At 35.2% G+C, this 23,432-nt stretch overlaps 1 protein-coding gene and 1 pseudogene across 3 annotated transcripts; both read right to left on the reverse strand.

Moving 5' to 3' along the window:
* Positions 1-4,242: 4,242 nt before the first annotated feature.
* LOC109337705 lies at positions 4,243-16,005 on the reverse strand. 3 transcript variants are annotated; one of them, XM_019574732.1, is made up of 6 exons: positions 15,737-16,005; positions 15,342-15,580; positions 14,098-14,958; positions 12,582-13,673; positions 4,626-7,241; positions 4,243-4,568 (listed from the first exon to the last, which is right to left on the reverse strand). In XM_019574732.1, the coding sequence occupies exons 2-6, from the start codon at positions 15,505-15,507 to the stop codon at positions 4,405-4,407; spliced, it is 4,899 nt and encodes a 1,632-aa protein (XP_019430277.1). In that variant the 5' UTR covers positions 15,508-15,580; positions 15,737-16,005; the 3' UTR covers positions 4,243-4,404. The 3 variants fall into 3 exon arrangements, with proteins under 3 accessions (XP_019430277.1, XP_019430275.1, XP_019430274.1); XM_019574730.1 differs by having other exon boundaries at positions 4,244-5,740; positions 5,777-7,241; XM_019574729.1 differs by having other exon boundaries at positions 4,244-7,241.
* Positions 16,006-18,064: 2,059 nt separating this feature from the next.
* Positions 18,065-19,840, reverse strand: LOC109337702 (annotated as a pseudogene).
* Between the last annotated feature and the right edge of the window lie 3,592 nt (positions 19,841-23,432).

The following is a 23,432-nucleotide window of genomic DNA, read 5'->3' on the forward strand; positions in this document are numbered from 1 at the left end:
TTGATTTCAGTGATATGACTTGTAGTCATTCGTGTTCATAAAATAGATTGATTTCCGAGGAGAGTACACAGTCTCAACAAAATGTGTAGCTTAGGTCTATTGGTGAGGAGGGTGGTCATAAGGAATGGAGTGCAGGAGGTTGTGGGTTCGAGGTCCCACCATCAACAAAAAAAGGAGTTATAAGGTGTTTAGATGGTAGAGTGTAGGAGGTTGAAGGTGGAGTCTCACCCACAACAAATATACTAACAACTAACATACTAACAATTGCCGATCAAAAAAATAAAAACAAATGTGTCACTTTATATATTATTTTTTATTGGTAAAAAAATACTTTATTATTAAATTTTAAACTTAATTATAAATATTTTTTAGCCAACAAAAAAATTGACATATAGAATTACACTCTTTTAGTATATTAGATATTTAACCTTTTCCGGAGCCCATGAATTTGGAGTGGAGATCTTCTCCAGTATCGGAGAGTCCATAGGATTAAGACATGTAACAAAAAATTTCTTTTAACGATTATGATTACATGTTATTTTCTATTAAAAAATAAATAAATTTTTTTTAAAAAAAACTCATTTTCATATTCCAGTGCTGGTTTCTCCAATAATGGAGAGAAGTTGAACTCATGAATTCGACATCAACGTACATTCTCCAACAGAAAATCTAGACATGAATACACAGCTTTTAGTATAGACACTAAACATATTCCCCATTTTAAGTTACATTCATTTAATTGTTTCTAAAAAGATTTGAACAATTGTTTGAGAAATCTATTAACTCCACAACTAATGAAAATATCACTAATTTTATGATTTGGTGAATGTTTTGGTTGAATTTTACAAGGATGTGTCAATCAGAATTATTTGTAAAAGATAAGAAATAAACGAAATGAAATATTACAATTGGTCAAGATCTAATAAAGTTTTCATTTGTCATGAAAAACTTGTGAATTTATTTGCTACCCTGTGTTGATTAACATAGTCAAATTTAAAACAAAAACCCAAACCACAAAACTTTTATGTGTACATAAATTATATTTCCCATTACTTTTATATTATATTTTTATCTAGAATATATATATATATATATATTATATTTTCGGATCTTTTTTATATTATTTATTTCTTATCCTATCTTATATTAATAAAATAAACAACCTAATTTGTTACACACAATTGAAAAGCTCACATAATAATAAAAACTTTCTCTTTCATATTTAAACACAAAATGCCCCACCTACTTATCTTATTTCCATTTCATTTCTCACTCTCTTCATTGTCTCGGTGTATATGCATCGCTTAGCTACCTTGTCACACATTTCTTTCGACCATAATGTTTTCCCTTTACCTTCTCTCTATTACTTTTTATTCGATTCAATTTTGCTGATTTTAAATTTTATCATTGGAATTCAGAAAAATTGATACGATCAGCATACAATCTCCAAAAACATGTGATTGCTTTTCCAAAACCCACCCCTTCAACATCCGTATATGATCTCCAACAATAAGTATAAACAAAGGTACGTGACTTTAACTATCAACACTAAAAATATAGCAAGCTTGAGTTAAATATTCAATTTCATTCTAAAAATCAATTTGATTCTAACGCCTAATGAAGAATTCATTAATTTTATAATTTCGTAAGGATCATTTTCATTTTACAAGGATGTACTAACCTATCAGGAGAGGACGAGAAATAAGTAAAATCAGAGATTCAAATTTATCGAGTCTTAATAAAATCTTAATTTTTCATCTAAAACTTTGTGATTTGTTGGGAAAAATCTTTATTCAATGTAGATCAAGATGGTCAAGATTGAAAAAATATATGTAGAAATATATTTTATTTTCCCATATGCATTTATATTAGCTACATAATCAATATGCTTGAATATATTTTAAGTTCTGATAAAGAATAATATCACTTTATTTTTTTCTTGGAAAATAGCATTTTAGTTTTTAGTCCTTCTAACTTAGTTTACTTTGATTTTCACTCATGTCATCAAATGAAATTCATTAAGTACTTATGTGACATTTTCTTGTGGAGCCATTTGTCATCCATACGAGGTATCATGTTATCACTTAACTTATTTCAATTAGAGGAAAATCAAAATAAACTAGGTTATAGAGATTCAAAACAAAATTTTATTGTGAAGGGACTAAAAAGGAAATAACTTTATCCTACATGAAATAAACATATACAAGTTTATTTAATAAAAGAATAACTTGGTGCAGGAGTTTCAAACCTGGTGGGTATTGGCATGAATACATACAATTTTGTGTTCAAGAGCAAAGAGGTTATTGTAGAACTTTAACCTATAGCCTTTGGGCCATGAGGCAACGATTTTACTGTTGCAGAAAGGCTAACCTTCTAAAAATCACCTATGCACAAACCTCACACTTGAGTGGTTTGAGAAGAGTAAATGTAAGTTGTCTTATCTTTACAAATAAAAATTTCATACAAAGTCTTATTTTCCTTTATAAAAACTTGTAAATTTATTTACGATCCCAAATATAATATGAGCTACACACATGAAGATCCAACTTGAAACCCAAAAATCGAATTATTATTCAAAAGGAAAGGGATCCACTTACTCTTGAGAGTAAGTTTTTTAAACTTACTTCTTATCCTAGCCATCAATTCTAAAGAAATCCAATAGTATGAATTAGTGAATAAATCTATACCATTAGATGTCACTAGAATTGGTGGCTAGGATGAAGAGTAAGTTTGGAATAAGTAGATCTTCACTCTTATCATATCCAAATATATATCACATTTCCCTTTCTTTTATATCAAGCATGGCTTTCTTTCAGGTGTACCCAAAAAGAATATCAAGCATGGCTTATCATGTATATTAAATATTGAAAACAATCAATCTCATACACTAAGCCTACGAATATATCTCTGTTCTTTATTTTTGAAACAGAAATTATCTCTAATCTTTAAACACAAAAGCTGTCACCTCTACCTCTTAGTTATATTCACTTCCTCCCTATGTTGTTGCTACACCATTCGTCTCTATTGGTGGCGAGGTTGCTCCGTTATCTTTGTTACTTTCTCAATTCTTGAGGAATAAATTATGCATAAAGATCAATAAATAATTAAATTATGTACAACTTTATTATATTTTGATTAAACTATCCGCTATTATATCTAATAATCAATCACATTAATCATATCTCACCATGGATTATTCATTATCTATATCTCTTTGTTGTATTTTGGCGCCATCGTCCATCTCTATTAGCAACAATGGCGCTCATTTATTATTTTTCTATGCTAATTTATTTCATGATTTCTATTAATCTGAATCTAACCTGAATTGCTTGAAATCAGGAAAGCTTTCTAGAAGAATGCCCGTCCAACAAGAATGTACACTCACCGACTATAATATTCAAAGGTGTGTGACTCTAAATATTTGTACAACACAAATAATATATACACACATTATTCATTAAGTTTATGATTCAGGGAGAGTGGTGCTTTCAAATTCTACAAGGATGTTTCAACCCAACATGTTGATGAAAAAGGTAAGAACTAAGAAAACTTGTGCATTTAGTGGCCAAATCTTTATATGATGTGGGTCAGCTCTTGGTCAAGATCCTACTTAAAGTTCATAATATTGAAATTTATCTAGACATATATCGCATTCCCCCTTTTATTATATATTAAATATTAACTAGCTCCTGCATTACTTAATAGAGTTTAGTGCAATGAGATTACTATAGTCCAATTCAATGTGGTGTGTTAATGTGTTATGTTGCATGCCACCGTCACCTAGATCTCTCTCTTTTTGGTAACAATGTCGTGTATCTAATCTTTAAAACACAATTTGTCATCCTCATCTCCTTTTCTACAACATAACCACGAGTTCATCAAATTTATGATTTTGTTATACAATGTTCTTGATCAAAATCCTAACCCTAACAAGAGCAGAGCCTATATCGTATGATTTGGGTGACTTGAGTATTACTAGGATTAGGGAGTTTATGGGAACTTCAATACCAAAGCAAAGAAAGACTAATGGTTTGTTTGCAAGTTGATTTTTAAAGGGTAACACGAGAAAGAGAAAGGCTTGGAAGTCATAAAACTTGTGAAATAGCTTTGAAGCCTTTTCTTTTCCTTCTTTCCTCTCAAGAACTCATCTTGCAAACGGACACTAAATGTCCACTTTCCCATTATTAGAGCCCAAAGCAAGCAATTATCAGAAAAGCTAGATGATTGTTGAAGTGAGAAGTGATGGGAATAAGGGATCCAAAATGGCAATGATCCCTCTCTAACTTTTTTAAGAGATTATTTCTGTATTTCAATCAATACAACAAATACAGAGCTACTGCATAATACAAGCACCTAATAAACAAATCGCCCTATCACTGTATTGAGCAATAAACAAAAACACTATTATACAGAGCACCTACTACTACCTGACTCCTCTTTCCCTCCCCAACATTCATCCTCTCTGGTGATACTCCCACTCTGGCCACTAGAGCTGGAGTAATGCATTTTTATTGCTGCTACCGGATCCAAGACTCCACCATCGACAAGAGTCCCCGGTTCACCAACACCATTTATTCCCACCATTACTCTTCCATGTTGCTGTAAACTTGAGATAGCTTCAAAACCATTTCTTTTCTGCATCTCTGAGAACACATCTTGGTGGAGCTTTACATCTACCACAAATGGCTTCACTGTTGGACCATCACTATTTCGACACATTTCGTAATCAATCACACCATTGTTGCCATTGACTTTTCTAGTTGTAAATGCACTGTTATTAAGGTGTTGTTCATTAATTTTGGCCAATGCCTTCAATGATTGTTGCTCTGATTTTGCAGAAGCTTCTGGATAGTTACTAAATGCAGCAGGATATTTTGCAAGCAAGATGGCAGAATCAGGCAGTGATGAGAAACCGGTCTGTATTCTGTTCCCATCCCAATAGCCATAACTCATGACTGGAACATTTTCAAGGCCCCCTGTATGATCATTATGATCAAACTTCAAATCTGCGGAATTTCCATCAGCAGTGTGATGGCCAGTAAATTTCAGATTCGAAGAGTTGCTGCTCAGGATGGGATAATGGGTACCATTTTCTTCACTTCCCTTGGTGGTTAAATTAGGTTTCTGGGTGGACGAAGGAATGGTTAGTATCTTCCCGAACAGTTTCACATCACCATTTCTGGATGTTTTTTCTGAATCTGACAAACACTGCAATTTTGTTTTGCAATGATCATCAGCTTGTTCAATCTTTTGAGTCAGAAGTGGCAACTTCTTTGAGGAACCACAGCAACTTGTATCCACATTCACTTCCTTATTAACAGGCACTTGCAAAGGATAACACTGGTGGGTGCTAGCAGCCTCAACATGATCTAATAACCCTCCAGGATTATGAAGCTGATGGTCAACATTGCTAATGGAATTATGGCAGTATTTATCTCCACTTCCCTGAAAGTCACAAGCAGAAGACGGTTGATCTTGGCTAGCTATTTTATCACATCGAGAAGGAGTGGTAGCATTTTGCAACAATGAATTTGTAGCTGCATGAGGACTCTCCACAGACAACCCTGAGATATGAGGCTTTTCCATAGACAGTTCGGGCCGACTTTCCACATCAAAACTCAATCTTGAACAGGCTAAAGCACCTGTATCAGCTTCATGTTTATCATCTCTTTCAACAAGGCATTGAGGTGATGACACTCTTCGCCCCTCCAATTCATTTTCATTACCCATAGAAGAAACCCCAGCAGCAGAATTAGAGTGGTATGGTTCAATTATCTCTGTAGCAGAAGCCAACTCTGAAGCTGCACCATCCACTTCTTTTTTATCTTTTCCAACTTCTTTGCTGTCTGACATAATTATAGCTTTCTGGCCCATGACTGAACCAGATGCATCAGAACTGTACAAGATAACGGCATTACCATCATTGGTCAGTTTAGTCTTTCCCTTAATTATAAATGCATCAGAAACCATATTTACATGTTCATGATGTACTTCTGCCCCAATAACTTTTTTAGATTCATTTAAGTCGGTTGACATGTTGCTGGCTTCCACATGGCAAGATACATCACAGTATGTGTTCATGACAGACGAATGCAACTCCTCATCTGTTTTAGTGCCAGACTTATCGGAGCCATTGGCTGAACCTGTCTCTACAACACATGCATCATCTGTGTCACTCCCGCCACCATTTGCATGATCATTTAATTGAGATCCCGAATTTTCAGGTCTGCGGTGCATGAGATCCAACCCAAGGCACTTTCGAGCCTTGCTGAAGAAGACTTTGCACTGACTTTGAGACCTTGTCCCCACATACTGTGCAATCATAGCATAATCCTTACCAAAAGATGACACAGCCTGAAGAAACAATGCCTTCTCCTCATCTGTCCAATCAGTAGGATCCATTTCCTCAGAGCCCTCATCTGAAAAAATTCCGTCATCAACATCCTGAGTGACATCAGGTATCTCGGGTTGCTGGCATAGAGGGCTCAGTCTCAGGCACTTCATGTTTCTGTTACCTTCCACAGGATCAACCAAGCTTGTGCAGGAACTAATAGCCTCGGATGAAAGAGAACCACAAATACCAGCCAATACATCAGCTGCAACAGTCACTCTTTCATCATGAAGAATATCAAAACCGCTTGATCTTTCAGTGATACTGTCCTTGCCCCTTGATGATTTCACCCTACCTAATCCCCTCAAGAGGAGACTTCCTGAACGAATTTTCTGATTAACTGGAATGCTGTCCGCCATCTCTGAAGCTGCACTCAAAATATCAAGTGAAGCAGCATTCACTTCACAATTCCATCTTTTATCTGATGTCATCAAGTTAGTTTTAACAGAAAATGAGTTTCCTAGCTTTCCGCCATATTGCTTTTTTATTTTCTCAAAACAATCTGACTTGTGATTTTTGTAGTAGAACTCAACACAGTCAGCAGTTGTCTTGTGGTCAAGGAAAGTAGCAATTTTCCGGAAGTCTTTTCCGAAGTTTGCAAATTTCTCCTGGAAAATATATGTCTCTTCTGATGTCCAAGGGTTGATCATAGCCCTTTCTTTCTCAATAGCCAATGGATCTTCAACTAACCCATTTCTAGATATAAACTTTGAAACCATTTTCTCCTTCTGATCCAAAATTAATGCTGGCATCTTCAAGCTGTTTCTCTGAACTTTAACTTTGGATTCTGAAAGCAGTTTGCTTGCAAAATTAATAATCTCAGATTTTGGAACGAAGCTTAGATGATTTCCTGTTGCAAATATGATGGGGGGAAAGAGAAGGAAATATAGTTATCATCAAAACAAAAGGCTAAAAAGTTTAAGATCAGAACAAACAACTACAAAATACAAGTGTCATGGGTCAACTTAAAGACAAGTTAAAGACAGAATGCAGCAGATCATGGCCCCATCCAAAAACACTGGCAACATAACAAGTCATCCAGCAGCTACAACAATGAATACAGGCATAGTGACTAAAAATTTGCTAATCCTAGAAATTTTAAACTACAATGAACAACAAAGTTTCATGACTCAAAACAAAGCCAGCAATTGCTAGAAAGTGAGCCCTTGATGGAGGTAACCTGGGATGTTTACTGTTACTCAGGATATTGATGATGAAACTTATTCAGATAGCTGTGAGAAATGGATCCTACTGATTCTACCGATGAAGAGAAGTCAGTATTGGATTTTGCTATGATTGCAGTGTGTTGGAACACGGTTCCAAGATCAGTGCAAAATTTTATTCAGAAGGAGAAAATGATTTTGAAGTTTATATCTAGTAATGGGCTGGTTGAAGATCCATTAGCCATTGAGAAAGAAGAGGCTATGATCACCCTTAGACATCATAAGACAGATATTTTCCCAGAGAAATTTGCAGAAAATTGCTTCATTCCTTGACCAAAAGACAACTTTTGACTGTGTTGAGTTCAACTTCATAAATCACAAGTCTGGTTGTTTTGAGAAATAAAGAAGCAAGATGGTGGAAAGCTAGGAAGCCATTTTCTGCCAAAACTAACTTGATGGCATCTGGTATAAAATGGAATTGTGAAGTGAAATCACTTCAGATTTTGAATGCAGCTTTCATTGACAGCAGAAAGCGTTGCACATGATCATAAAATGCATTCAGGAAGTCTCCTCTTGAGAGGATGTGGTAGGATGAAATCATCAAGGGGCAAAAACAGTATCATTGAAAGATCAAGCGGTTATGCTATTCTTCATGATAAAAGAATGACTGCCGCAGCTGATGTATTGACTATAATTCGTGTCATATGATGCTATTAGTTCAGTTAATCCTCTGGAAGGTAATAGAAACATGAAGTGCCTGATACTGAGCCTTCTATGCCAGCAACCCAAGATGGTTGATATTACTCTTGACGGGATATGGTAGGATGAAGAAATCAAGAGGAAAGGATAGCATCACAGCAAAGGAGGATGGATGGAGAACCTAAACAGGAACCAGTGCAAAACAGTGGTTGCAGTGGTGCAATGGAAAGAACCAAATCAAAGGAGCTATGAGAAAAACAGAGGTTGGAGTTGGGCTAAAGTCAGAAACAGCATGAAATAAAGGAATCAGCTGCCATGCTAATTCAAAACAGAGGCAGGCTAGTGGAAAATGGTGTATAGGTGGTGGTGTAAGTATTTCTCAACATCTCAGAGCCTTCATTTTTCATGATTTTGCATAACGGAGGTGTTAAGGAGTTACGGTGCAAAAATAAATCCTTTATTAAGTTCTTGACTCTTTCTCATAACACAGATAGTTTTATTTTGGATAAACTCATCAACAAGTCCAAAGCTCCTTCTAAGTTTAAAGCTTTTGTATGGACTGTTGTTCTTATTAGGATTAACACTAATTACATGTTCTAGAAGCACAAACATCTGCCCAATTCGTTTCCTAATATCTTCACGATGCATGGTTCAAGCCCCCAAAAAGGGGCATCATCTACATTGCTCACCAGCAAAATAGCTTTGGAATAAGTTGTTTAGGAACAATGGAGAGTCTTGGATTTGCCTTATGGTCTTGCATACTTCCTTACTAGGTTTGGAGGTTTTGGCTTGCATAGAGATTATCAACCTGTTCTATTTTTATTGTCTTTGGTGTATATAGCTGAAAAGGAACGACAGAATTTTCGATGACTCCTTTTCGTCTCTAGACTTCCTTTGGGATAGGGTCCCTATTTTGTGCTCTAGACATGGATTTTTTAGTGGCGTGGGTGCCATGCTATGTTGCATGGCCCTGCCACCTAGTCTTTAGTTGTTTGTTTTTCGTTTTCTGTGAGAATGGCTTAAACTATTCTTCAGTACTTCTCTTTTCTCATCTGATAACATTTTTATTATAAATAAGGCTATATCCTTATACAAATCTTCATATAAGCCCTCCTACCACTTAAAGTTAACAAATCTGAGATTATATTTGTTACACAATTATTACTTAATCTTGAGTTTTAAACAGTTTTCTCTTTTCCAAATGGGTGGATGAATTTCTAGGAAGATTCATTGGAGGATATCTTTTGTCAGCCATTTTAAAATTATCCACTAGCTGCAGCTGGCCTAACCAAAGTCCAAAGTACTTTACCATCAACCGGATTTAAATCATAAATATTCTAAATTTGATAACACAATAGCAAACCTCAACTTAAATTCAAGAGAGAAAACCTTAGGATATAATATCCTAGTTATGTCAATTCTTCTAATGATGCATGTTTACATTGATTGCTAGCTACTACTAAGGAAGCACAAATACATTATGACTCCACCACAAGGATACAAAACAACAACAACAACAACAATAACCAAGTACGTGTCAGTTCTTATAGGCAGCTGCTTTTCCTTTAATTTCAAGTGAATTAAAGTATAAGTTCAAGAACACAAAAGTTGTCACCAAATTCAACCAAATGTTTTAGAGACGAAACAAACAGAACCACATAGGACCAAGTTGTGATTAACTATGAAAGTCCATTTGCTTTATTAAAAGCAAATTGCCAAAACCTTTTAACCTCAAAGATACACTAACTTAGAAATTATTCGAAGGTAGTAAAATGAACATTTATGATTTAACAATGCAATACATTTTTCACTATAGGACAAAAAAAATTATCGTGCAATTTCCAACACCTAGCTTTCTCTGCCCTAAATATTACAAGAATACTGTGCCTCAACATTCAGTTGTTCCACTTGGACTATGTGGCAATGCCTCTTAATTACTTCATAAGAGGAGAAATTTATTAATGGAAAGAAATTGAGATATTAACTAGTGAAAAATCTCCATAAACTAAACAACCAAAAAACAAAATGATTTTGCTAAACATTGCCCGTAGGGCAAAACTTAAGAAATAAAAAAGGAGTAAACTTTTATTGGAAGAATGAATACATCATTTCTTAATTTATTAAATGCACCATTTCCCAATAAAAATTTAGTTTTCAGATTTTTCAACCATTACTTTTAGGGTAATGAATAGCAAAACTGAAGATAAAAGTAATAAAATCAAACACATGATGCACCATCCCTCTAGCATATCTAATTATCTACTACCGAAGAAACCACCAGAAAGCATATCATGCCCCAACATTCGGTTGTTCAACTTCAAAGGGGTACACAGCTATGACTCTTATTTACATCATATTGGAAAAAAAATTATCAATGGAAGAAATGGCAATATTAATAGGCTAAAAAACCATAAACTTAAGCAAAAAATAAAGATGAAATATAAAACCCAAGATCTACAAATCCAATCCCTTTGGCATATCTACTAACGAAACCCACAGAGAATCCAAGTACTGAACACCAGAAAGGTATCATAGAACGTAACGGAATAAATTGTTGAACCAAGAATTCATAATCAAAACTCAAAAATATTTGAAAAAGATTGTAGGAGATGTTCGTCTCATAGAGATTTGAGACAGAGTCATAGAGCAACCTAAAATGAGTGTTTTATATTAGCAAACTTCTTAGTCTACACTAATATGTCATTCTTTCTTTATTCTAGTTGATAAATGAGTAAATAATATAACTCACTAGAACAGCATCCTAAAAGGCTTCCACACAACATATATAACAAAGATCAAGTGTTTGATTTGGATGATATCAGTGAAAAGATGTTAAGCATGTCAATCACTCAACATGACTGACACAGAGTCGTCAATAGCGACGCTGCCTCCGTCCCTACCTGAAACCAGTACATATACATTTAAGCTTAGTGGTCATAATAGCTGCAAAATTGCATCACAGCTTGAATAGCAAGAGGAGCAACCTCTATTCCCCACAGGCACATCTCTGTTCTGTATCCCAGCCGAATTCAGGAAGCCCATGCATTTCACGATCAAGCCCACCCCTTTAGGTTAAAAAACACCCTTTCTGGCTATGCCTCTCCCTTTCCAGACAATATCACCACACGTTTTCCTCAGCTTCAAATGGCTTTCTGTTTCAGCACAGCAATCTTTTCTTTCATTTTTTGTTGAAGTCCTATGGCTTTCTAACTTCTTTTTTTGTTTTGTTTTGCAGTGTCTTTATATCAGCCAAGTCCCTAGTCTTGGCATTTATTGCAAATGGCTATAAATAGTTTACACCTTCTGACTTTGCACTAGCTCTTTCCTAACGTGAATAGGGTTCATATCCTTTTTACTTTTTTCTTGATTCTTTACTTTCTAGTTATGGGCATTGACTATTTGTGTTGTCCTCATAATTTTTGTTATAGACAGTTAACTATAAATTTGTGCATCACTATTTCAATAATACATTTATTGTAATAAAGGGTGGCCCAGTACACGAGGCTCCCACCTAATGGTGTCTGGGAGGTTGATATACACAGCCTTACCCTTGCAAGCGAAGAGATTATTTCCAGGATTTGAACCTGTAACCTCCATGTCACAAGGCAAACAACCTTATTGTTGCACCAGGCTTACCCACAATATGTTTTTTGTAATATTAATACATAATTATAATTAAGTTTTAAATACATAAACTATATAATCATATTAAATTCGAATATAAACTTCTGCTATTATTTATTTATTGATTATATTGAAATGTACCTTTTATTTCAATTAAACATGAGTTGTGTGTTTTTATAAATATTTTGAACTTAGGTTCAGTACAATACCAATCCACTACACTTCTATAACCTTTTTGACAGTCAAATATTACACTGTAATTAGCAATTAACTAACAAAGAAATCCATTTGATTACTTCTCTTCACAAGCCACAGTATTTTTAGTGCTGAGCTCCGAAGGAATACAGTTTACCAAGCAAGCTGCATGTGATAACACATCCATGGAATACAAGGTATCAAAATAACATCAGACAACCCTTATCCTACTAAGTGTGGTCAGCTAAATGGACCAAATGTTGGCATTAAACTCTATGAAAAACCAAATTATCAAGAATGTAAGAGTCTACGTCATTACAAAACCTAGCCACCAATAGGAAAAATAGTAAATTATTTATGTTTCCCAATTTCTGTAAACAAAGTATACATTGCCACATGAATCAGAGAAAAGCAAAATCTCCTAGCTGACCTAATTATGCAGAGAAATACATAGTAAAATCACTGTCACATGTTTAGCACAACAACTGTTAAAAGAATAATTTCCATACCAGGCAAAGGAAAACGAGAACGAATAGAGGAACGGTTCTTTTGACCACTACTGACAGTTCGCACACCTAATTCAACTTTCTTGTGAGATTTAGGGCGGTATTTCCTTATAGACAGTATGCACATATCTTCTTTCCACAGGTGATGCAAGGCTTTAAACTTCAGTGTTATAACTCTCTCCTTAAATCTTGCAAACTGCTTTTTCGCAGCAAATCTTTCCATGAATGAACTATTATGTGAACCACTGCTAGCTTCAATATTACCAATTTTGCCACATTGTTTGGGCAACAACTTAGCAAATACTTCATATGCTCTGTTTGCACATTCTTTATTGGAAGAAAGAATTGTGTTATATAAAATATCCTCAGTTATAGAAGATAAGCTTGCACCAGTATTAGCATCCATGCCACCCCCCATAGCACTATCATCACCACGAGCAGATACACTAGCAACTTGCTTTCGACTGCAGGGAATTAAGCATTGCCTGTCTGTAGACTGAACACCATCCAAATCTCCAGCACAAATATCATTCCTACCCACATCACACAAGGAAACTGCATTTATCAAAGACGGAGGCTCTATAAATTTCGATGTTGCTGTTCCAGGACTATCAATATCCTCTTCCTTGCCATTATCATGTATAGTATGCAAACTAGTTGAAAATGGCATCTTCTCCATATTAGGGTCAACAGAAGAAACAATTTGCACTGGCTCTGGACGAGCAACCTTGTCAGTGCCTCCAACATGTCCCTCACAAGGTTTTGCATTGTAGCATACCAGCAAGGAGCCAGCTGCAGCAGGACATGGAAATCTACCCTCAGATTCAGATTTTAGTGACTTCAATTCATTTTCAAGTGAATCAATTTCAGTTTCAGTCACCTCCAATACCTTCGAAACGTCAGCTTTCCATATCAGCAACTTATTCATTGCAGTGGATGTGGATCTTCCTAGACTAGAATCCATAGAGCTCAAATCATCAAAACATAGCAACTCATTAAGTGAAGAACCCAAACTAGTCAATGAGTCAGTATCCAACTTCTCTAAATTACTAATGTCCACATTTGCAGCTTTTACAAATAATTTATCATCCACACCTGCAACAAGATGAAAGGAATTTGGTAAACGTGTAATACATTGAAGGGAATTGCTTTGTAAATAGTGTCTGGATTAGCTTATTTTACGTTGGACACCGCTCATAATAAAATAGAATTCCCTGAGAGCTTTTTCAAAAATAAAGAGAAAATTATTTGCCCCAAAATTATCAAAACAAAACACGCTGACAACTAACGTTGACATGAATAAATTTGCCTCACCAAATACAAGATTACTATTCACTACAATCATACAATATCATATGAAATATCAAGATAAACACTCTCATAAGTCAGATGTTACTTCACTATAACTCTACAAGTAGTAAAAAACTTCTAGAAGTTATGTCGCCATGTTCTTATACCATACCACTTGCACCATAGGGCTAAACGGATTATGAACATTGACAGAAAGCCAACAACATACCTGGTGATGAACTGCAGGCAACAGAAGATGGAGTGGTAGGAGATGCACAACCTGAAAATCCTATAACTTTTGGGCTTGTATCTACTACGCTGGGACAAAGAGCATTACAAGGTTCAAGATTAGTAATAGACACGATAGGGTCATTTTTACTTGAAATTTCATCAGGACCCTCAACTTTCTTCTTCTCAAACTTTGCAAGTCCCTCACCCCACTTTAGCCTAGGCTTCTTCCTCGAATCTGTGTCTTCAGATGGAACAGAAGATGTCACACAAGCAGCACCTTCCCCTGAATGCGACTCAATAGCAGCTGCATTTTTATGAGGCAACTCAGCCTTTCCTTCATAAGAATCTGCAGCTCTGAAGCTCCTTGTGCTACTCGAGTGGCTAAAATCTGAGCCTCTTGAAGACAAGCTTCCAGAACGTGTCCATTTAAGTGGCTTCCAGTCAATTGAACCCAGAGAACTATCCTTATCACATCTCCGGCCTGTACTCAACCCATTGAGACCGCCCATTTTATCATGCTGGTCTTCCAAGTGATGTTGTTCCCAAGTGTTAACAAAGTCGGCATGTGGACGAGAGGAATATGTCAGCATGTCAACAGCTGACCTCTGGACATTATTTGCATCCAGTTGCCTTGTGGATAAGTTCTGAGAGCCATTGGAAGTTTCCCAAGAACGTTCTCTCCAATCTCTCTGGCCAAATGATCCCCTATTTTCCTTACTGCTCCTGTTATATTTTCCATCTCGAGACACCACTGGCCGACAGTTATCATCGTCCAGCATCTTGTCACAAGACCGAGAATATGAGTACCCACGACCAGATTCTTCAGGCAACAGGTGCCAACCACTCTGCTTACCATGACCTTCAGACAGTATTTGAACAAAATAAGAAAAAATAACCAACACAACAAAAGTATATCATCTCACATCCACAAAAGTGCAATGTAGAAAAGCAACATTCCGACACCACATAGAGACCCAAATCTTCAAAAATTCATAAAGAAAAAAGTTAACCTCTATTAACTTATTTACACTTTAAAACAGCTTATAATCAAAATCTTATTGAAAGAGTTCTGTAAGAAATTTTTTTCTCAGAAGCAATAAAATCTAAACATGCTATGCTACAAAACATATAAACCATTCTAACACTAATTTCTTCCAAAATAAAACCAGTAAGGAACCAATATGTTCACTAAGCATAAATTCATAACAAAAATATCTATGATCAGAATGACTGGAAGCTCACCGGCCGGTCTGCGAAAATCGGCAGATCCCCATCGATTGAAGTCGTGGGAGCCATGATGATAGGACGAGTCTCGCCATCTCGCCGAAGAGCCTAGAGATTCGGACCTCTCCTGCTTCCTCTCCTTGAAGAATTCCTTCCGATCCCAAGGTATTGGTTCCGGCGGCATGAAAATTTCAACTCAATAGCATGAGGCAGCCACACACACAGGAAAATCAAAACCGCACCAAATTCCACAAAACCTAGGGTTTCAAAACACAGCATAAATATCAACAAAAACTACAAACAACGCCTAATTGTAACTGTTCTATCCCTCAGATCAAAACCACAAGGCTTTAAAGTCGACAAAAAACATCAAAAACTGAGAAAATAGAGAGAGAGAGAGAGAGACGAAAAACCTTCGGATTTGACGAAATGAGCAGAGGAGGGATACAGAAGCGGCGATTCAGATCGAAGAATGTAGCAATCAATCAACAGTGTGCGGAAGCCATGGATTCTTGTATTGAAGGAATCCAAAGCTTTTGGCTATATTGAAAGATTGATATGTTAGGTTTTGGAGTGTGGCTATGGCTATCTTCGTTGGTGTTTCTCTGAAGAATGAAGCGTTGAGGGAGAAAGTGAGAATGTGAGAGATAAGAGAGAAACAAAACATTGCTAGGGAGAAGGGTAGTGGATTTCAAATATGCTTATAAACTGGTTTCAACCTCGTTTGGAATCCGGTAATAAAATAAACAGTTTTTTTTTTTGTTGCATTTATTAAGAGTAAATATTTAATCCTATTGAGAGAGAAATGTGCCTAATTTAATTATTTGATATGTTTGACCTAATTTAATTTTAGTTACAAGGGGAAAAGCCATATTATGATGTTTCTATTTTGTTGGAATCAACTGGAAATTGCTTATTACTTTTTATCCAACCCCTTGAATTATAGATTTGAAAATCATATTCACTCCTTGTTTTGTTGTTCATTACTTAATTTAATTTATTTTTTCTTTAATAATATTAGTTGATAAAAAATTGATATTAAAATGTACTTCAAAAATCTTAATCGTATGCCATTGCTAGTTATAGTGTATATTAAATAATTATAGATTTTACAACAGTAAGAATTCATATTAGTGCTTTAGGGTTGTTCCCCTTTAGCTTAAGGTATGTGGAAGTAACATATTTAAGTTTAGAATCCAAAGCCTTTTGGAGTAATGAAAGCTTCCTTTCAGACATGGACTATGAATGATTATGGCTCTCATTTTTTTTTGGATTGTGATCGTTTTCAGTATTAAAGATTTTAATATTGGATCCAAATTCTGAAATATGGTATCAAAAAATAATTAATAGTCTAGATATTTTGATTTTTTAATTAAATAAATTAAAATATTAAAAGGTTATTCATACATTCACATCTCAAAATCAGAAGGTCTGATATTGGAGATGATTTCTATACTTATTTTTGGCCTTTATGCAATGTCGTAAAGCCTAACCCCAGATTAGAGATCCTTAAACCATTTTCGCTATACAATTTATATGTCACTCCCAAAAATTGACTCATTTTTTAATTGAAGATATTGGTGCATTAAATAATAGGGTTAGGATAAACTTGAGAAATCTAAATGATGCTCACCACATGTTGTGGTCAATAGTGTCTGAATTAAAACCATACATGATATTATAGTGATAGACTCATTTGAATGCTTAAAAGGGCGACCCCTTTATTAGATTTATGATTAAGAATCGCATAAATAGAAAGCTATCTTTATCTATGCAAATGAATTTGATTATGGTTGTTCTTTCCCTTTAAAATTTTTTAGAACCTTGTGTCTCTCAAGCAAGTATGGATATTAGCACAAATGATATTTATAAAATGTTTCTAAGCTAATTTGGAATTTGATAATTGAGAACAAACACTAATAAGGAGTATGTGACCTAATTTAATTTAGTTCATAAGAAGAAAGTCATTTATTTTCTTTAGCATCACAAATGATAGATATTTTTAACTTAATACAAGTATCTAATGATAGAGTGCTAATAGCAATCTACCAAGAGTACTATAGAATTAATCTACTCCTAAGAAAATAGGTAAACATTAATTTTTTCACATTTGATTCATTCATATTATGGATGAACAATATATTATTTAAAGAGAATGAAGAAAACATAATATGATGATGACCACATAACTGTCATCATCATACAACACTAAAACATTTTAGAAATATCAATTATTTAATTAAATTAAATAATTAACTATCATATCATATTCCTTTTATAATAAATTTCATAACAAATATCATAATAAACATTTTATTATTATCGAACTCTTTAAAATCAATCTTGTCCTCAAGGTTGGATGATAGCTCAAGAGATCCATTGAGTTGACTCATTAAATTTGAAGACATTTCATTACCTTCCTCACATAAATTTTCTTTGTCCTTACCTTCTAAATTGGCCCTAGAGATATAATAAGTTAGGATGCCAACATTTGTTATTAATGACTGGAATTTTCCAGATTAGAGAAGCACACACATTGTGCTTTTTGTAATGTGTAATATGTGTATACATGGTATTGTGTGAGAGGTGGAAATGGTTTAGCTCGGATCACACCCTCATCTAGTGGTATACATGCATTTGTGCATTTTGTGAATGACCAAGATTGTATATTGTCTTTCCAATTTATTGTAACAGTAGGGAACCACGTTTGATTCAAAATATTTCCTTCTACCACAAAACATTCATAGAACGCTTCCTTTTTTCTCCTTCACTTTTTCTTTTCTAATCAAAATTCCAAATGCAAAAACACCCTCTATTCCCTTAAATATTTTTGGTTCTTCATCAGTCACCTTCTTACCAAGATTTGTCATAATATTGTGAAGCTCTACTGTAGAAACAGAACCATTCAGATCCTTGTCAAATACATGGAAAGTTTCCTTAAGCTTCTCATCTGAATCGATGTCTTTCATCTTGCGCACCACCAAGTTGAAGAATTTTGGAAATCAATTGTACCATTGGCATCAACATCAACCTCGTTTGTTGTGTCCTGTAATTCTGTCTTGATGGTTCTGTTCGGGTGATTGCATTATAGTCCGAAGTTCCTTGGTGGTAACACAACCATCTTCATCCTTATTAAGGGCTGAAGGCTTCCTTGAACTCAATGTTCTAGTCATTAGTGAGCTGGTAAGTGATTTTTCATTTTTTTCTAATGTCTCAGACAAATGTTTTAGAAACAAAGATGTCATATGGTGCTACTTTGATGGCTCATATCCAAATAATTCATTGCTTTTTTTATTCTCCACCTCATTTGTTATTATCTGCATCCTTATGTTTGTATACTAGATCTTATTGTAACTGAAGTACTAACTCTCTTATCTCGGTAAAGATATATGTAATTGGCGGATGGACAATTGTGGTTGTTGTGATCTAAAACGATAGAAGTTTAGGGGTGTTGGTTGAAGAATTTCCCATATATACTATTTAGTGACATTGTTATAGTATTACTTCCTTCCACTAGTATTGAAATACTTTGTCCAAGCATGAGAGTGATGATAATAGATTTGATGGGACATATAATATGGTTATGATGGTGGTTTTTGGGTGGTTGTGGTGTTAGCCGTTGTGGAAATGAAGGAAAATGAGACTGAGGTGATGAGATGTAATGAGAATGTTAGTGATAATATAGGTCATACAATGGGTAAAAGGTGATGGTGGATGAGTGTAAGTATGATGTGGACAATACATGGTTTCTATGAAGGGATGAGTAAGAATGAAGGCAACAATTGATAGAATATTAATAGCAATCTACCAAAATACTACATAATTAATCTACTCCTAAGAAAATGGATAAACACTAACTTCTTCATACTAGATCTTATTTTTGCGCAGCATTTGTCACAAGTAATCAAATAAAGTGCATAAAATAAATAGAAGAAAAAAACAAGAGAATTTGGTAATGGGGTTCGACCAATTGTGCCTACATCTCTGAGAGCATTGAGCGGCTACCATGAAATTATTAGAGAATGATGATTACAAGCTCTACCACACACATGAGCCAAGTGCTCATTGAGTATTTATATTTGGTTCTTCTATCTTATACACATTGTAACGCCCCGGAAATTACTCCATAAATATAATGCCAAAAGATGGTAAAAGTTTTTTTTGAATAATGTAACTTAAACTTATCATCTTTATATTCGTTTCTTTTCCGCGACATCACTTTAAGTAACATACTTTGCGGAAAATCAAAAACTGTTACCAACAAAAAATAACACAATATAACTTTGAATAATACTTCATTTAATAACGGAAAATATATGTACGAAATACAAGGCGGAAGAAATATTCGCCCAAACTGAAATTACACAAAAGGCTGAGACATCCAACACATCAAAAAGTACCCTACATAGATCTAAGTCGCAAGGGCTTATGTAGGTGTATCGATCTCCCTCAATCTCCCATGCCCCCTCCTGGGACATCGAGAAGCAGTAACTTTGAATCCTCGCAGAACGATCCATCTGAACAAAACGCGATCTAAAGACAAACAGAAAGAAGAGGGAGTAAGACATCTAATGAATATTATCATTGACGACATGGAATTACACGGAATATCACATCTAGACAGACACATATAATAAACACAATATATACATCACATATAAAAATGCACAATGATGAACGATGTTATAATCTCAGATTATGAGGATCAAAGTCCATAATCTCAATGTATGAATGTTATGCTTGTTTCATCCATCCTTTCACCAATATCCTCCCAATATACTATTTGAAAATAACAAAGAGTACAGGTCCCATAACAAGCCGATTTGAACGCACCAAAATTATTCCTCGCAAGGATATATAATCGATCTGTTCCATAGAACTGTCCATTCCAGGACGGTGTCGTATCAAACACTTTCTGGGCATCCATCTTATTGATCCTGGTTGCGAAGAAGGGTTGTTAGAGATCGTCTAGTTTGCACTGTGAGAACTGTCTGATCGAACAAACATAATACCTCATCCTAGAATACAAGGAACTCGTATCATCTAGACTCACCCTCAAGACTTTGCTGACGAACCACCGCCATCATCGTCCCTCTCAACATCTTGGGGCTTGTTCGTCTCCCGTAAATTTCCTCTCAACTACTTCATTATCCATAATGAGTATGCACACTAACCAAGATTAGCCGATTAAATTTTTTAATCATTATTTTATATGATCGGCCCATCTAAGACATCTCCCAGAGGAATGCTTCTTGTGGGACCCGATCTTACGTCAACACGTAAATAGAGGAATAACATCCCTACCACTAAGAACCATCGCTGAATCCCCTTGGACGGCCACATGGCCAAGCCTCTTACGGTCAGACGACCTCGCTGCGTGGTATCATGTAATCCATTTTTTCCGAGGCATCTCCCTAATCACGACATCACAGTTGGAAACCTTGCCCTAAATAGGCGCAAGAACAAAGGTACTTGTATAAGTTTGTCAATTTTGGGCACCAAATTCAATCATTTGAGTCACAGTCTTTCCCAATAGTAAATACACTTCACACCCAAGCTATGGCTATTGCCTAAGTAATCAAACAATCGCAATCAGTCAAAAATATTGTTTGTCTTTCGCCCAAGCGAGAGACTGTCGATCAAACGACCAATTCATGAAGACAGACTTAATTTCCTGCATGGTTCTCGCTTGAGCGAGGGGATTGTCGCTCAAGCTAAAATTCCACCAAAAACTAGTCAAAATGCCTATTTGGACTTGCCCGTGCGAGGTACGATCGTCCGGGCACCAAAAACGCCCAAAACAAGTTGTTTGGCCCTCGCCCAAGCGCTATTTGGAACCATTCTTCTATGTTTCTCCCTCACCCAGGCGAGGCTGGCTCGCTCGGGCGAGGTGGTCCAGTTACTAAGACCATTTTCCTCGCCCTTTTGTGCTACCAGATCGAAACTCTCTGCTATTTTCTATCCTAGTGCATTTTAGTTTCTCGAGTGGTGTTCCTTCATGGATAGCCACCACAATACTTGATATTTTAAGCTATCCTAATCATACAACTTAAGAAAGTATTCGTACAAAATCCAAGCACACAAAATAATTGATTAAGTATGGGTTTTCTTAATACACAAATATAACTCCAAACTTTTGAGATAGTTTAGAAGATTCGGGTGTCATATTCGGACACCACTATGTCACGATGTATTATCCCTCACCTTAGATTCTCGCGCTTGATTTCCTTTATGAGAGAGTGGGTTGGTTGTCCGACTTCGAAAGCTTCGAAACTAAACACACGAAAACAATTTAGTGATTCACAAATTAGATTTTTACATGATAACCATAAGGTAAAAACATTGTTTTAACTAATTTATGAACTCAAATATGTGACCATCCTCGAAGCCAATTGTTCTTTTAGTAATAATCAACTTTGCACTACATTTACATCTTGAACTTTTCCGTCTTCTTTGTCTTTCTACTTCAACAACTTTTTGTTGTTTAGCAATACTAGCACAGTAACAAATAAACTCTTTTTTGTAAATATCCTCAATATTATTCTTGATGTGTTTTTAGGTGTGACCTTCGTTTAATCGAAAAACCACAATTCTTTGCAAATAAAGAGTAAAAATTGTGAGCAATTTCATCAGAATTGAAATTTTGCCCTTTAAAAGGAACTGACTCATTATTGTTTTCAACTAGATCATTTTGTAGCTCTTGAGTTTCATCTTCTCCACTTACCGAATCTGAATATCTAAGAAGTTCCATAGGCCAACCATCACTTTCTTCTTATGTCATTATATTATGAAAATGTGTTTGAGAACTCATAATGAAATTAGATTGAGGGTTTGAGAGAGATTGAGGGTTTGGGTGTGGCGGAGATGGCTCTGTTTTGTCGCAGTTGTGGTGGTTCTCTGTTTTGCAGTGGAGCGACACTCAGTTTCACAGTGGTGGTGGCAATCCATTTCACAGCGGCGACACTCCATTTCGCGGTTGCGGCGAAACAGAAATAGTTGTGACGGCTCTATTTCGCGGTGGATGGAAGTGCTTGTGTTTAGAGAGAAATGTTTCTTCTCTAAGAGGACATGAGCTTAAGAAATGGATAAAGATGAAGGAGATTTAAGAAGAAAAATATTGAAGAAATTGAGAGAAAGATGCAATGAGATATATGTGAGTGCATTAGGAGGAAATTGCTTAATGAGATAGGTTTGGGGTAAGAAAAAAATGATTTCGTTATTTTTTTAATTTTAATAAATGTTGTTTACTAAAATAACATTGATGTGTGTCTTTTTTTAATTAAGCAATAAGGATATTTTTGTCATAATATTAGGGTACATATTGCTATCCTATTCTTTCATAAATTGAGGTGAGATCATGTTAACAAACCCCTATAGATATATATATAAACATATTACTAATTTATGAAAAAAGAAAAAAAAACAAATACAATAAATAAATAAAAAAACAGAAATAATAATATAATAAATAAAATAAAAAAATGAATTACAATAAAAAAATGAAACAAAGAAACAAAACCTAAAATCATGAAATACACAAGAAATGAGAAATTTAAATTGGGGATTTTGGGGCTAGGGTTTTGTAATTGATTTGGGAACTTAGGGTGAAATTGATTTGTGTTTAGGGTGAAATTAATTTGGGAATTAGGTTTTAAAAATTTAATTGGGGGTTAGGTTAAAATTAAATCAATTTGGGGATTAAGATCAAATTGAATTTGGGGTTTACGGCTAGGGATTACATAGAGGTAATCCCTTTGCTGGAAGGGGTTGTCGGGATGACACCGATGGGAATGGTGACGGCAAAGACTCCACCGCCGACCACGATGGTTAAACCACCACGCTCTTGGGCTAGTGGAATAAGAAAACAAATGGTGGCGATGTATCCAATGATAATTTTGGTTTTCAAATAAAAAAATTCAATAGTACAATCACATTACATTAACACAAAAAAGAAGAAACAAGTGAGAGATATACCTTTTAGAGCTTATGGAAGATGAAGAAGCTTTAGTCTCCCCCTTCCATCTTTTAGTTGCTAACTTTAGATTTTATAGAGGGGTGAGATTATGGTTTGAAACCCTAATCTAGTTAATCTAAAGGGCCCCAACTCCT

This window comes from Lupinus angustifolius, unplaced genomic scaffold (genome assembly GCF_001865875.1).
Source record: "Lupinus angustifolius cultivar Tanjil unplaced genomic scaffold, LupAngTanjil_v1.0 Scaffold_9_171, whole genome shotgun sequence".
Classification (NCBI taxonomy): Eukaryota; Viridiplantae; Streptophyta; class Magnoliopsida; order Fabales; family Fabaceae; genus Lupinus; species Lupinus angustifolius.